The sequence below is a fragment of the Notolabrus celidotus genome, chromosome 19, assembly GCF_009762535.1.
Source record: "Notolabrus celidotus isolate fNotCel1 chromosome 19, fNotCel1.pri, whole genome shotgun sequence".
NCBI lineage: Eukaryota > Metazoa > Chordata > Actinopteri > Labriformes > Labridae > Notolabrus > Notolabrus celidotus.
Genome location: NC_048290.1, coordinates 1,678,913 through 1,691,684, shown reverse-complemented (window position 1 = coordinate 1,691,684; position 12,772 = coordinate 1,678,913). Strand labels below are relative to the sequence as shown.

General features: G+C 43.6%; 1 protein-coding gene across 2 annotated transcripts; it reads right to left on the bottom strand.

The window, feature by feature from the left end:
- Positions 1 to 1,037: 1,037 nt before the first annotated feature.
- On the bottom strand, positions 1,038 to 11,971 carry zgc:56235 (uncharacterized protein LOC393186 homolog). 2 transcript variants are annotated; one of them, XM_034709096.1, is made up of 10 exons: positions 11,839 to 11,971; positions 9,090 to 9,160; positions 7,093 to 7,142; positions 6,768 to 6,770; positions 4,424 to 4,576; positions 4,273 to 4,325; positions 3,269 to 3,490; positions 2,408 to 2,558; positions 2,264 to 2,321; positions 1,038 to 2,172 (listed from the first exon to the last, which is right to left on the bottom strand). In XM_034709096.1, the coding sequence occupies exons 2-10, from the start codon at positions 9,154 to 9,156 to the stop codon at positions 2,081 to 2,083; spliced, it is 849 nt and encodes a 282-aa protein (XP_034564987.1). In that variant the 5' UTR covers positions 9,157 to 9,160; positions 11,839 to 11,971; the 3' UTR covers positions 1,038 to 2,080. The 2 variants fall into 2 exon arrangements, with proteins under 2 accessions (XP_034564987.1, XP_034564988.1); XM_034709097.1 differs by lacking the exon at positions 6,768 to 6,770.
- Between the last annotated feature and the right edge of the window lie 801 nt (positions 11,972 to 12,772).

Below are 12,772 nucleotides of genomic sequence, written 5' to 3'. Positions count from 1 at the left end.
GTTACAATTACAGGCTGGTGTGTCTTCATTATGGGACAGAAATATAAGATCTTTTTATCATGACTCAATCTTAAAAGGAAAACTTTTTCTTTTAAGACTTCCTTAAAATGTTGTATTTAATCATTTACGTCTGAAGCGGTTTGGACTGAAGTCTGACTCATGATGGAGAAATGATGTTCTTTCATCTGAGGTCTGATACCTCAGTCTGAGACCTCAGTCTGATACCTGAGGATGCCCTCATAGTTTAATCATTTTAGTCCTCCAAGGCCACTGTTGCTTAGGTCAGATGTTCCCAAACTTTTCAGCCTGTGACCCCCAAAATATAGAGGCCAAAGACCTGACCCCCCTACTGTACTGACATGTGGCTGGGTTTCCTGTGCTGCGGTGATTGATTGAACCTGCTGCTCCTGATGCTTTTGATAATTCACTGAGTTCTTGCCTCACCCTATACTTTGGGCTTTCTCGTGATCTATCACTTCATCCAAACCCTAATCCCTCAGACTTTGTTCCTAACACTAACCCTTAGTATTTGTCAGTGGATTTAGTATTTAGGAGTCATCTGGCAACAAAGAAAGGCAGAAATCTAATAAAATGTACATATTTCCAGGGTTTTACTTCAAATGTAACTAATATTTGTCTATATTTTTTACTTCATGGGTAAAATAAGCAAATTTAGATTACTCTGAAAAATCTGAGACATCTCAAGACCCCAGTTGGTGTCTCGGGAGGGGAACCCCTGGATTAGGTGATGCAAAGGGTTAGGATCAGAGGGGTTCATTCTAATATCTGACCACTAAGTGTCACTAATATTCCCATTTTTAAACATCTTCTTTTACTGTTTTTGTTTTATGCAATAAGGTTAAAAGTTCACTTTGGCTTCTATAAAAAAAAATACTAACTTCTGTTTCTGGAAATTCAGGAAGTCAGAGTCCGGCTGAGCAATAGTCCAGCACGTGTCGTAAACTTCCCCCTGAGGATACATGAAGTCTCTGATTGTGATCTGATTCTCATGTGATTGAAAAAATGACGACACACGCTCCAGAGATTTTTCTTTATTGTTTTTATTATTATAATTCCCTTGATTGACATTGGAAAAAAATGAGGTACTGTGTCTAAGTGACAAAGAAAAGTGAGCTGTGTAACCATGAGAACACGCTGAGATGGAGAAACACGTTTCCATGATTACCATAAATAAACAGGAGAGTCACAACGACCTGGAACGGAACCCTAAGAAGTGTTTGGACTCGGAGGACGATCAAACTGTACGTCTGTTCACGTCTGAGGAGAAGGAGGAGGAGGAGGAGGAGGAGGAGGAGCTTCTTTGAGCTGACAGTAACGAGCGCCGTCCCCGAGCCACATGAGGAAACCTCTGAGCCTACCAGACAACACGATGCCGAACGTCCTCCAGTTCTCTGTGACCGCTGAGCCGAAGCCGATAGATGAAAACAATATGGTAGAAATGCAAACTAACTACACAAGCTACCGGAAGATTCCACTACATTGATTTCACCTACGAGAGTCACAAAGCATTACAAGATCGTTTCGCAGCATCTGCAACGCGCTCTACTACGTGTTCCTGTGAAGCAGTGCGAGCCCAAATATCCTTCACGCATCCTCCACCGGCGCTTCAGTGACTCCTTCACGTGTAATGTCCTATGTGGATTAAACGGTCCACACGACGCAGCAGAAACAACAACAAACGAAACCATAACAGACACTCGGCCCCATTTTTAACCACGCCTTCAGCGCCGCGTCCGTCTTTTCTTTCTCACATGCTTTAGGAAGCTTTAAAGAGCTAAACATTTACAACCACGACCTACGAGGAAATAAATAATGTCACTTTTAATATCAAGAAAAACCAGAACGGTCACTTCTCCCCCTCACCACTCCTCTCAGGATGGTAACCATGAAGCTGAGACTCGGCTCTTCCTGTCAGAACGCTCATGAAATGTGTGAGGAGGCTACATGAGGTGGAGTGTGTGTGTGTGTGTGTGTGTGTGTGTGAGGGGGGAGGGGGGAGGAGTGTGTGGTGACGTTGTTCGGGGGCTCTTTTTTTTCTCCTCGTTGGATGTTCTCTCGTTTACGCCTCCAGCTCGAAACCCATCCCCACTTTGTGTCCGCCGGCGTTGAAGTTCTTCCCGTCGATCAGGGCTGAGAGGGTCACCTTAACACCTGCAGGGACACCGAGAGTTCAGAAGAGTTCACCTGACCTTTAACCTCCAGATATGTCGCCACACCAGCCTAACAGTTTCGGGTCACATACCTGGTCGAAGACTCTGAGTGTATCCGACTCCGATCAGACTGGCGTTGTTCACTTTGGCCTGCAGAGACAGGAGTTAGAGAGAGTCATGAGTCAAAGCAGCAGCAGCAGCGAATCAGGGCAGAGTGTCGGTGTGCGTGTACGTACAGACAGAGAGGCGTCTTTGTCCAGCTTGTATTTGGCGGCGATGCCGAAGCGAGTGTTGTTGCTGCCGGCGGTCCAGGCCAGAGTGACGGCTGTCTCCAGCTCGTCGTTCACCTTCTGGTAGATGGAGCCGCCGAACTCGGTGCCGTCGTTACTGAGAGAAGAGAGGAGAGGAGGAGTCAGAGACCTCTGCATCCTGCAGAGCATTTACTCCTCTGATTAATCAGCCGTTTGACTTCCTGTTTGAAGCCTTTCTAAGGGAAGATGATTGCCATCTTTCTGAACCCCTGCACACGTGAGTATGGGACACAAATGCACGACAAAGCAGGAAACCTAACGTGTTAAAGAATCAAGAATGTAATCAATTACTTGATAACCATCATTCTTAATAATCCAATGGTTTAAGTATTTTTTGAAGGGACAATTTGAGTCTAATTTTCTGATTTCAGCTCCCTGAATGTAAACACTTCCTGATTTATTTCTAACTTTTGAATCGTGGATGAAACAAGACACTTAAAGCCGTCGTCCGGATCTTTAGGAATCACTGATTACAGCTTTTGAAACCTTGTAGCACAAACAACAAATCATAGCTTCATCAAGGACAACAGGAAGATTCATCTACACTCAGAATAATTCTAAAAAGCTTTCAAGTGAACCTAAGACTTCAAACATCTACTGGGGCGGAGTTAAACTGGGCGCCAATCGACAAAAATGCACATTTAATTTCCCATAATGCAACTTTTCAGTTGTTAAATGAACCCTGCATCCTTTAAGTTTTAAAACAACTCTTTAAAGTCTCAGCTGTGATCGTTTCCATCACTTTCCATCCTCAGTCCACAGAGTAAGGAGTTCAGAATCACTCACACGTTGGTGTGCAGCTGGAAGTCCCCGGCCCGGTACCCCAGGGCGAAGTTGTTCTGGACCAGTTTGGACTTGGCCGTGTCGAAGGCCATCTGGTATCCGGCCAGCCAGCCCTCGTAGCCCAGCACGGCGGCCGAGTGGATGATGGGACCCTCGAAGTCCACGTCGCAGCCCAGGTTCACGAAGTCGCGCTTGTAGCCCGCCTTCAGCTTACCACTCTTCTTACTAATGCAGAGGTCAACAGAGGTCAACAGAGGTCAGCAGAAGTCAACAGAAGTCAACAGAGGTCAACAGAAGTCAACAGAGGTCAACAGAGGTCAACAGAAGTCAACAGAGGTCAACAGAGGTCAGCAGAAGTCAACAGAAGTCAACAGAAGTCAACAGAGGTCAACAGAAGTCAACAGAGGTCAACAGAGGTCAGCAGAAGTCAACAGAAGTCAACAGAGGTCAACAGAGGTCAACAGAGGTCAACAGAAGTCAACAGAGGTCAACAGAAGTCAACAGAGGTCAAGGTCAGTTTGTCTCTGATACTCTGATGTTACAGAGTGAGAGAGGGAGGTCAGATAATCTGCTGACAGTGAGTCTTTGAGTCTGATCTTCAGGCTCCTCTGGGATTTATTTTCTTTTATATATATTGATCTTTTCTGCTTATCGACACCCTGAGAATGACTTTAATCAATTCTGCAAATGTGGATTACTACACCGCAGAAAATAGTCCCCTACGAAGAGAAACTGTTGTCTTCAGAACATTGAATTATTATTTTTAGCAGCATGGTTTGAATGTTTTAAAGAGGAGCAGATCAGAGGAGCATTAATAAATCTAACTCCTGCTCCAGTTCAGAGAGAGTAATGATGTTAGAAAGAAGAAGTGGGACGTTAAACTCCTCATAAACTCTGTAAACAGCAGCTTTTATGAGCTCTGACTTCCTTCTCTCCTTCAGGTCAAAGTGATAACATCGTGTTCCGCTGCACGCCGTCACGTAACCTTCACTCAAACGTATCCTCACCCCGTGTTCGGTACAAAAGAAGTATCCAAGGCCACCTTCAGTCCCTGAGTCAGCTGTGAGGAGGAGAGACAGACTGTGTCAACAGGTCTTTCTAAAGCACACATACCTGAGCGAGACCTGAATCTGTTAACCATTAAAAACACACACAGACCTGGTCCTCCACGGTGACCTCGGTGCCCAGCGTGTTGTCTGTGTTCCACTTCTGGTTGATGCTCAGGCCGAGCTCCTTCATCTTGTATTTGGTCTCCAGGCTCCCCGCGGCCTTCCCCGTGTCTGTGTTACTGGAGCCGGACGTGTTGAACTCCTGGAGGAGAGACCGGGAGGGAAACATGACGACAGAGAATCAAACTCAGCTCGAGATGACGACACAGACGAAGAACGTGAACATAAAGTGAGACATTAAAGGGTTATTAAAGCTCCTCAGGACACGACGGACACACACGGCTACTCTTGTGTTGTTGATGTTCAACACAAACTCTACAGATGCTTTCAAACATCCAAACTATAAGGACACTTGTTCCAAGAAAACAAACAGAGCAGCTAAAACAAAGAAAGCAGGATTAAAAAACTTAGTTCAAGTGAAAGCAAAATTCTTTCAAATACAATTAAAAGGTTGAATTTTTCCCCTAAATTGGAAAATTACCGACATCAATTTAACTTCATCTTAATCTGTTAAAAAATCCAGTCTTCGTCTTTTTTTCTGTTTTGAAGGTTGAATTTCTCCTTTTTTCATGCATTAAAAAAGCTTTATTATTATTGTTATTATTAAACTACACAAACATTAATGAGTAAAATCAGAGACACAAACATCAGACACATCTGAACCTTTGTACATTAAATCATGCAGGACGACACACGATGACAGAAAGGACAGAAAACACGGAGCAGTTTGAAGTTTAAGTGAGACTCTTGACCCTTTGGAACGATCTCCCCGAGGAGAGCAGAGTGTCAGCTTCTTTATCCTCTTTTAAAAACACATTATTATCCATGTGTTTTTAGAGATGTCAGGCAGCATCACTGACAAGACCTAATATTCTATATGTCTGATCTTTTTATTCGTTTGCGGTCAAGCTTTTTATCTTCCTTCACATCTCTGTCACTTCTTCTTCTTCTTTGCTGACGTCTGTCTAACATGAGTCTGGTCCTGCTGGAGGTTTCTGCCTGTGAAAGGAAGTTTGTCCTTGCTAAAGAGGAGAATTATCTTCCTCCATCAGTACCTCAAAGTCTCTAAAAGTAGTATGGGAGGTAGAGCCTTCAGTTATCAGGCCCCTCTCCTTTGGAATCATCTACCAGTCAGGGTCCGGGAGGCAGACACCCTCTCTACTTTTAAGAGTAGGCTTCAAACTTTCCTTTTTGATAAAGCTTATAGTTAGAGCTGGATCAGGCTTGGACCAGGTCTTAGTTATGCTGCTATAGGCTTAGACTGACACACTGGGATCCTGTCTTTCCCTCTCTCTCCTCTCTCTGCCTGTCTCTCACTTTAACTCTTCCTGTCCCATTAAAGTTACTAACCATAGACCTTTCTGGAGTCCCTGAGCTCCCTTGTCCCGTAGGTCCCTCTGGATCTCTTTTTTGGGTCTGTTATTCTTTCTTTCTTTCTTTCTTTCTTTCTTTCTTTCTTTCTGTTTTCTTCTTTCTTTCAATACTTCTTTCCTGCTGTCCCTCTTTCTTTCCTCCTTTCTTTCCCTCTTTGTTCTTTACTTGTTTCTCCATCCTTTATTTCTCCTTTTTCTTATCCTGTCCTTTCTTTCACCATTTCTTCTCCTCTTTTTCTTTCTTCTGGTCTCCCTCTCTTCTCTCTTTTCTTAGACCTTTCTGGAGTCCCTGAGCTCCCTTGTCTCGTAGGTTCCTCTGGATCTCTGCTGCTGTGGACGTGTCAGACTCCAGCTGCTACAACTACTACTATCCGTCTCCCCACTATCATCTCTCTCTCTCTTCATCTCCCTCTATCCCTCTCTCCAACACGGTCTCAGCAGATGTGTGTCTAACATGAGTCTGGTCCTGCTGGAGGTTTCTGCCTGTTAAAGGAAGTTTGTCCTTGCCACTGTAACTTGCTAAATGCTGCAAAGTGCTCTGCTCATGGTGGATTAAGATGAGATCAGACTGAGTCCTGTCTGTAAGATGGGACTGGATCTGATCTGGTCTTGATGTTGGGTCTTTGTTAATACACAGACTCTAAAGCTAGCATGTTGCATTTAGCAAGTGTTATAGTCATGCGTTCTGCTGAAGCTGATGTGACGTCTTTAGAACAACAGAAACAAAGATGAGGAACAAACAGACGAACAGAGAAGTCTGGACGAAGAAAGAAAAGGTTAGACGTGATCCAAAGCGACGTGACAGCAGATAAGTGCGAGCACACAGACGGATATTCATGCTGCCTGAACGTTCATCACACAGACAGAAAGAAATAATGATGACAGGATGATCAAACGTTAGCTGCAACAACAGGATGATGGATGTGTGTGAGAAGCTGTCAGCTCTGACACCGATCTTACCATCTACATTAGAGCGCGAGCGTCCGGGGCGGCGGCAGCGTGGAGACAGAGCAGCGGTTAGGAAAGGCAGGTAGAGAGACAGACAGGCCGGAGACAAACAAAACAAATCAGGCGTGTCGTGTTTCTCTAGAACTGAGAGACAGTTCAGCCAAGCGGGGCCGGCGTCAGCGCCGCGTGACGACCTGGAAACCTTCAAACCGCAGGTTACAGCAGGGGGTCAGGGGGGTCAGGGGGTTTAGAGGAGAAGGCAGAGAGATGGAGGCGGTACAAAGCTCTGAAATATACAAGAACAAATTCAAGAAGAGAGCAAAGAAAGAGTCCTCACCACTCCACTTTGTGATTTGGTCTTGAGGTCCAGCTTCACGACTCCGAAGCCTGACGGGGGACAGAGGAGAGTGTTAGCAGGGATCACAAGAGGGGGGGAGAAAACTGATCAGACCCATGAGGACTGAGAGGAAACTGTTGATCTGACTGGTCAGCTTTTACAGATGAAACATGAGAGATATGATTAGGGTTGCAAAGGGGTAGAAATTTCCAGTAAATTTCCATGGGAAGTTAAGCTGGGAATTTTGGAATTAACTGTGAATTGTAGGTAATTGAATGGAAAGGTATCACATCCAAGCATTAATATTTGTTTTGTTATAAGCAGACATCCATCCAAAATACTGGAATTAACACAGATTTATTTGTAAGTAGAACTTTTATCAAGTGTTAAATATTTTATGGAACAATCAATTCTTTCATTGAATGTGAATGTTGAGATAAATATTACTCATCCCCCCGACCCAACCCATTCAACAATTAACAACAATGCAATCCCAACAAAGTCCCATTCAAACTGTTTAAAGGTGACATATCACGCTTTTTTCATCAACATATATTGGTCTAAGAGGTCCCCAAAACATGTCTTTAAAGTTTATGCTCAAAAAAACACTTTGAAATCAGATTTTGGTCTGCCTGAAAAACTCTCTTCTTCATTCCTCCTCAGAACAGTCTGTTTTCTCTCTGACCACGCCCCCTCAGGAAGTGGATGTGCCTCGGCTGTCCACCACGTTGATCTAATGTTTACATGTTGGCTGAATATACACGGCTGCTCACAGACCCGCGTTACTTCAACCCTCTGAATCTGATCCAGAATCTGATCCTGACAGGAGAGGCGCCTGCAGCAGGACCTTTCTGAAGGATTGGTCACAGATTTAGTGTTTCTTGTTGTTTTATTTGTCAGCATGTCGACGTGTGTCTTGGTACACAGCTACGAACATGTAGCTATGTGGCTATGCTAACTAGCGCTAACACTTATCCATGATAAATAAAAATCATCCACTAGATCTTCAAATCTGCAGACGTGAGGAGTCAAACCGACCTTTGTGTTTATTAAGACAGCCTACAACTAGCATGCCTCCCTCCTAAGCTCCTTGTTAGCACACATGTGTGCAGGGAATGAAAAACAGAGGAGGGGTTGAGTTGTATTTTATACAGTCTATGGGCTGAACAAGCTCCGAGCTCTGACTTCCTGTTACAGACCGGATATTGTTGTTACGTAACAAAAACACTGAAGTCTGAAACGGCTCGTTTCACACACATTTACAGAAAGGTGGAGAAATCAGAACAGGGGCAGAATGGATTCTTTTCATTCTCGGGGGGTTTTTAGACAGGGACACATATTTCAGGTAGAGAACCATTAAAAAGTCAATTTTGCATGATATGTCACCTTTAAATGAGAAAGCATCTTCCCTCAAGCTTCTCAAGCTTCTGCAGGATTCTAGAGATCCTCTGTGCTTCATGTGATGGAGGAATGCACAGTGCCTGTAGGGGGCGTGGTCTCTACAGCCCTGCAGTAAGCAGTGTGCTATGTGCATGTGATTGAGGAATAGCAGAGATATTCAGCTGTACTTCATGTAATCTGGTTGTTTTAGTCAGGATTATACTCAAATATATTTTCTCCAACTGTATTTAAGTTCCCTATAAAGAGCCAACCTTCAGTTTAGTAAACTCCTGGTTTAATCCTGTTAATTCCCATGAAGAGTTTCCAACTTTGATAATTCCCAGAATTTTCCAACCCTACTTTTGGCTAATTCTTGCATATTTACAGAAGTGTTAATTATATGCATGGCCCTTTAAATAAAAATAAAATAAATAAATGAGTTTTTTTTTTACATTTAAAGGATAAGTTTGAAGTTATTTTAGCACACCGTCACTTTCTCTTAAAATGTTGCAGGTTTTGCATCAGAGAAGTCTAAAAGCTAAACTCAGGAAACATCAGATTTCTTTCAGGATCCGTTAATAATTCACTCTCTCTCTGGACTGAGACAGAGGACTCACCGTAGCCCTTGCTGAATATATCCTTGGCAGATTTGCCCAGGTCTGAGTATGCTGGAGGGACGGCCATTGTGCTGCAGGAGACAGGAACAAACACAACAACATGTGAAAGAGAACAAAGTCAGGAGAACACAGTTTGAAGCTCAGATCATCACGAGGGGGAGGAGGAGGGGCAGCAGGTTTGAGTCGCCCTCCACGTTGAGCTGATCCTGAATGAAGGCGGTCAGCCGTTAGAGTTGACAGCTTCTCCTCTCTTTATCTAATCATTACAGGAGTGGTTACTGTTCATCAGCCATGTGTCCACACCAGCTCCAGCAGGAAAGAACAAGCTGTTCTTTTAGAGGCTGCAGGGGAGCTAACAACCAATGAGCTGTGCATCCTTCTGCAGGAGGAAACTAACACACAACAACACACGTCTCTGAGGTTTAAACACACAAATCATGTCTCCAGAGGGGCGTGTCCAGAGAGGTGACTCCTCTTTAAATATGATTAGCTACGAAATCCTGCACTGTGATTGGCTGGTTGGCATGTCAGAGGCGGGACTTAACTTTAAATCATCTGTTAGGATATGATGTGTGTCTCTAAGTTTTCAAAGCTGCAGATTTTTCATTTTTAATCAGGATTTTCTTGACTTTTATACTTAATGTCTGTGAATCTGTCAGAGTAAAGTAATTCCTGAGGGACTGAAGCACAGGAGGCTCTACTGAAGAAGAATCAAGGTGCAGCTAAAGCGTGAACTAGTTCATTTTAGGGAGAACTGGGACAACCCTGCCTCTCCTTAAACCTGTTTTATACTTCTGCATCCACCCCACGTCCACGTCGCTCTGCAGTAATCCACCAGAACACTCGAGGGCAGTGTGGCACTATCATCTCTCTCTCTCTTCATCTCCCTCTATCCCTCTCTCCAACACGGTCTCAGCAGATGTGTGTCTAACATGAGTCTGGTCCTGCTGGAGGTTTCTGTTAAAGGAAGTTTGTCCTTGCCACTGTAACTTGCTAAAGAAGAAAAGGAAGAACGTATCTTCCTCCATCAGTACCTGAAGTCTCTAAAAGTAGTATGGGAGGTAGAGCCTTTTATCAGTTATCAGGCCCCTCTCCTTTGGAATCATCTACCAGTCAGGGTCCAGGAGGCAGACACCCTCTCTACTTTTAAGAGTAGGCTTCAAACTTTCCTTTTTGATAAAGCTTATAGTTAGAGCTGGATCAGGCTTGGACCAGGTCTTAGTTATGCTGCTATAGGCTTAGACGGACACACTGGGATCCTGTCTTTCCCTCTCTCTCCTCTCTCTGCCTGTCTCTCACTTTAACTCTTCCTGTCCCATTAAAGTTACTAACCATAGACCTTTCTGGAGTCCCTGAGCTCCCTTGTCTCGTAGGTTCCTCTGGATGTCTGCCGTAGATTCCTTTTTTGGGTCTGTCATTCATCCTTTCTTTCCTTCTTTAATTCCTTTTTCCTCATTCTTTTCTGTTTTCTCTTTCTTTCCTTGTTTGTTTCTCTCTTTCATTCCTTTTTCTTTTTATTCCTTCTTTCCTGCTGTCCTTCTTTCTTAAATAAAGTAATATCTCATCTTATCTTTCTCTCTTTTATCTTTCCATGTTTCTTCATCCTTTATGTCTCATTTTCTTATCCCATCCTTTCCTTCCCCATTTCTTCTCCTCTTTTTCTTTCTTCTGGTCTCCCTCTCTTCTCTCTTTTCATAGACCTTTCTGGAGTCCCTGAGCTCCCTTGTCTCGTAGGTTCCTCTGGATCTCTGCTGCTGTGGACGTGCCAGACTCCAGCTGCTACAACTACTACTATCCGTCTCCCCACTATCATCTCTCTCTCTCTTCCTCTCCCTCTATCCCTCTCTCCAACACGGTCTCAGCAGATGTGTGTCTAACATGAGTCTGGTCCTGCTGGAGGTTTCTGCCTGTTAAAGGAAGTTTGTCCTTGCCACTGTAACTTGCTAAATGCTGCAAAGTGCTCTGCTCATGGTGGATTAAGATGAGATCAGACTGAGTCCTGTCTGGAAGATGGGACTGGATCTGATCCGGTCTTGATGTTGGGTCTAGTCCAGCTCGGTTTGTTCTGATTAGTCAAATCTGAAAAGTCTGGACCTGCTCCTGCAGTCAGTGTTTTAAAATAAGGGCCTAGACCTGATCCTGGGGATGCAGTATTACTGAAGCTGCTTCCTTTGGCGTGGTCAGATGGCTTTTAGGTAATTCCCAAGTGAACAATGCTGACCAGCTAATGGTTCATCTCTGATCCGGGACAAAGGAGAACAGATGGAGCAGGAGAGGAGGTGTGTGGGGGGTGAGACAGCTAGCTGCAGGGACAAGCTAGCTAACATGGCAGAAAAGGTTAGGACATCAGAGACAATGACAATTAAACAGGCTGGGTTATATTTAATGTGTTTAATGTGTTTAATGTGACTTCCTCCTCCTGTCCTCCTCTCTCACACACACACACACACACACACACTCACACACACACACTCACACGCCCCTCCGCAGTTTGCTGATGCTAAATGTGAAGCCCTTTTAATTCTGTGCACATTAACAGGCATCATGAAAGGATTAAAGTGTGCATTACGAGGCTAAACATCATTACATAACACATCCACCGTTAGCTAAACCGCCTCACATGCTAGCTAGGTATGTGGCTAACCTTGGAGATAAACCTTCAGTAATCTGAGCATTAAGAAACCGAACACAGAATAAAAACCTCCTTAAAGATGAGTTTGAGTTTTAAAATGAATCATCATCCTCCTACCGTAGCTGTAGAGTCGAGGAGGGGGAGTCTGCTGAGCCTGGAGCCTGATGCTGCTGAGGGGGATTGACAGCTAGCTTAGCTTAGCAGCGTCTATAAGGGGCACAATGAAGGAGACAGATGACGCATGCGCGGTGTCAGCGCTCAATCTGAACAAAGAGTCAATAAAACAACAAGAGATTAATCCAACTGACGTCCAGACGGTTTTACTCAAGAGGAAGGTTTTTAAATGAACTTATTTAGAGACAGAAATATATTTAAGATGTTTTTAAATTTGTTTTGTTTTATTTGCATCTTCATGAAGACTTTTGGACACAGGAGCCATCATGCAGAGGGGCCTTTGACCATCAGTGACCCGGTCTTTGTGGCAAAAAACAAAGAGTGGTTGTTTGTGCTACAGGGGCCAGTATAAATCTTATATGTATGTGAATGGTTTTTACTGCATGCCCAACAGGAGTGGTGCTCAATCTGAGAGTCAGGACACCTAAATGGTCCCCACAAACCACCAGATGATAACAGGGATAAGAGTAATTAAGTTAGGTTTCCTCTATATAAATATATCTAGATGTTTGCATATGATAATCTATTTTTTAAAAGTGAAATTGTATCAAATGCACAGAAAATAATAATCTTGGGTGAACAATTAATATTTTTCTGTGCACAAAATGATTTTATTGTGCACACAAGATAATAAACTTTTTCCCACAAGATAATTACACTGTGTGCACAAGTTCTTTTCTTGGGTGCATAAATAAATATCTTGTGTGCACAATTTATAAAATACTTTTGGGGACTTTGAGGGCTCTACATGTTTTCCCTTTCCTCTTGTAAACAGTACTGTATTATTATTCCTCATGTATAAATGCATAAGAAACATTTTGGTTTTGTAGCTACATGAGGTAGAGCTCTTTATACAGCCACTTACATCCTTAAAAAT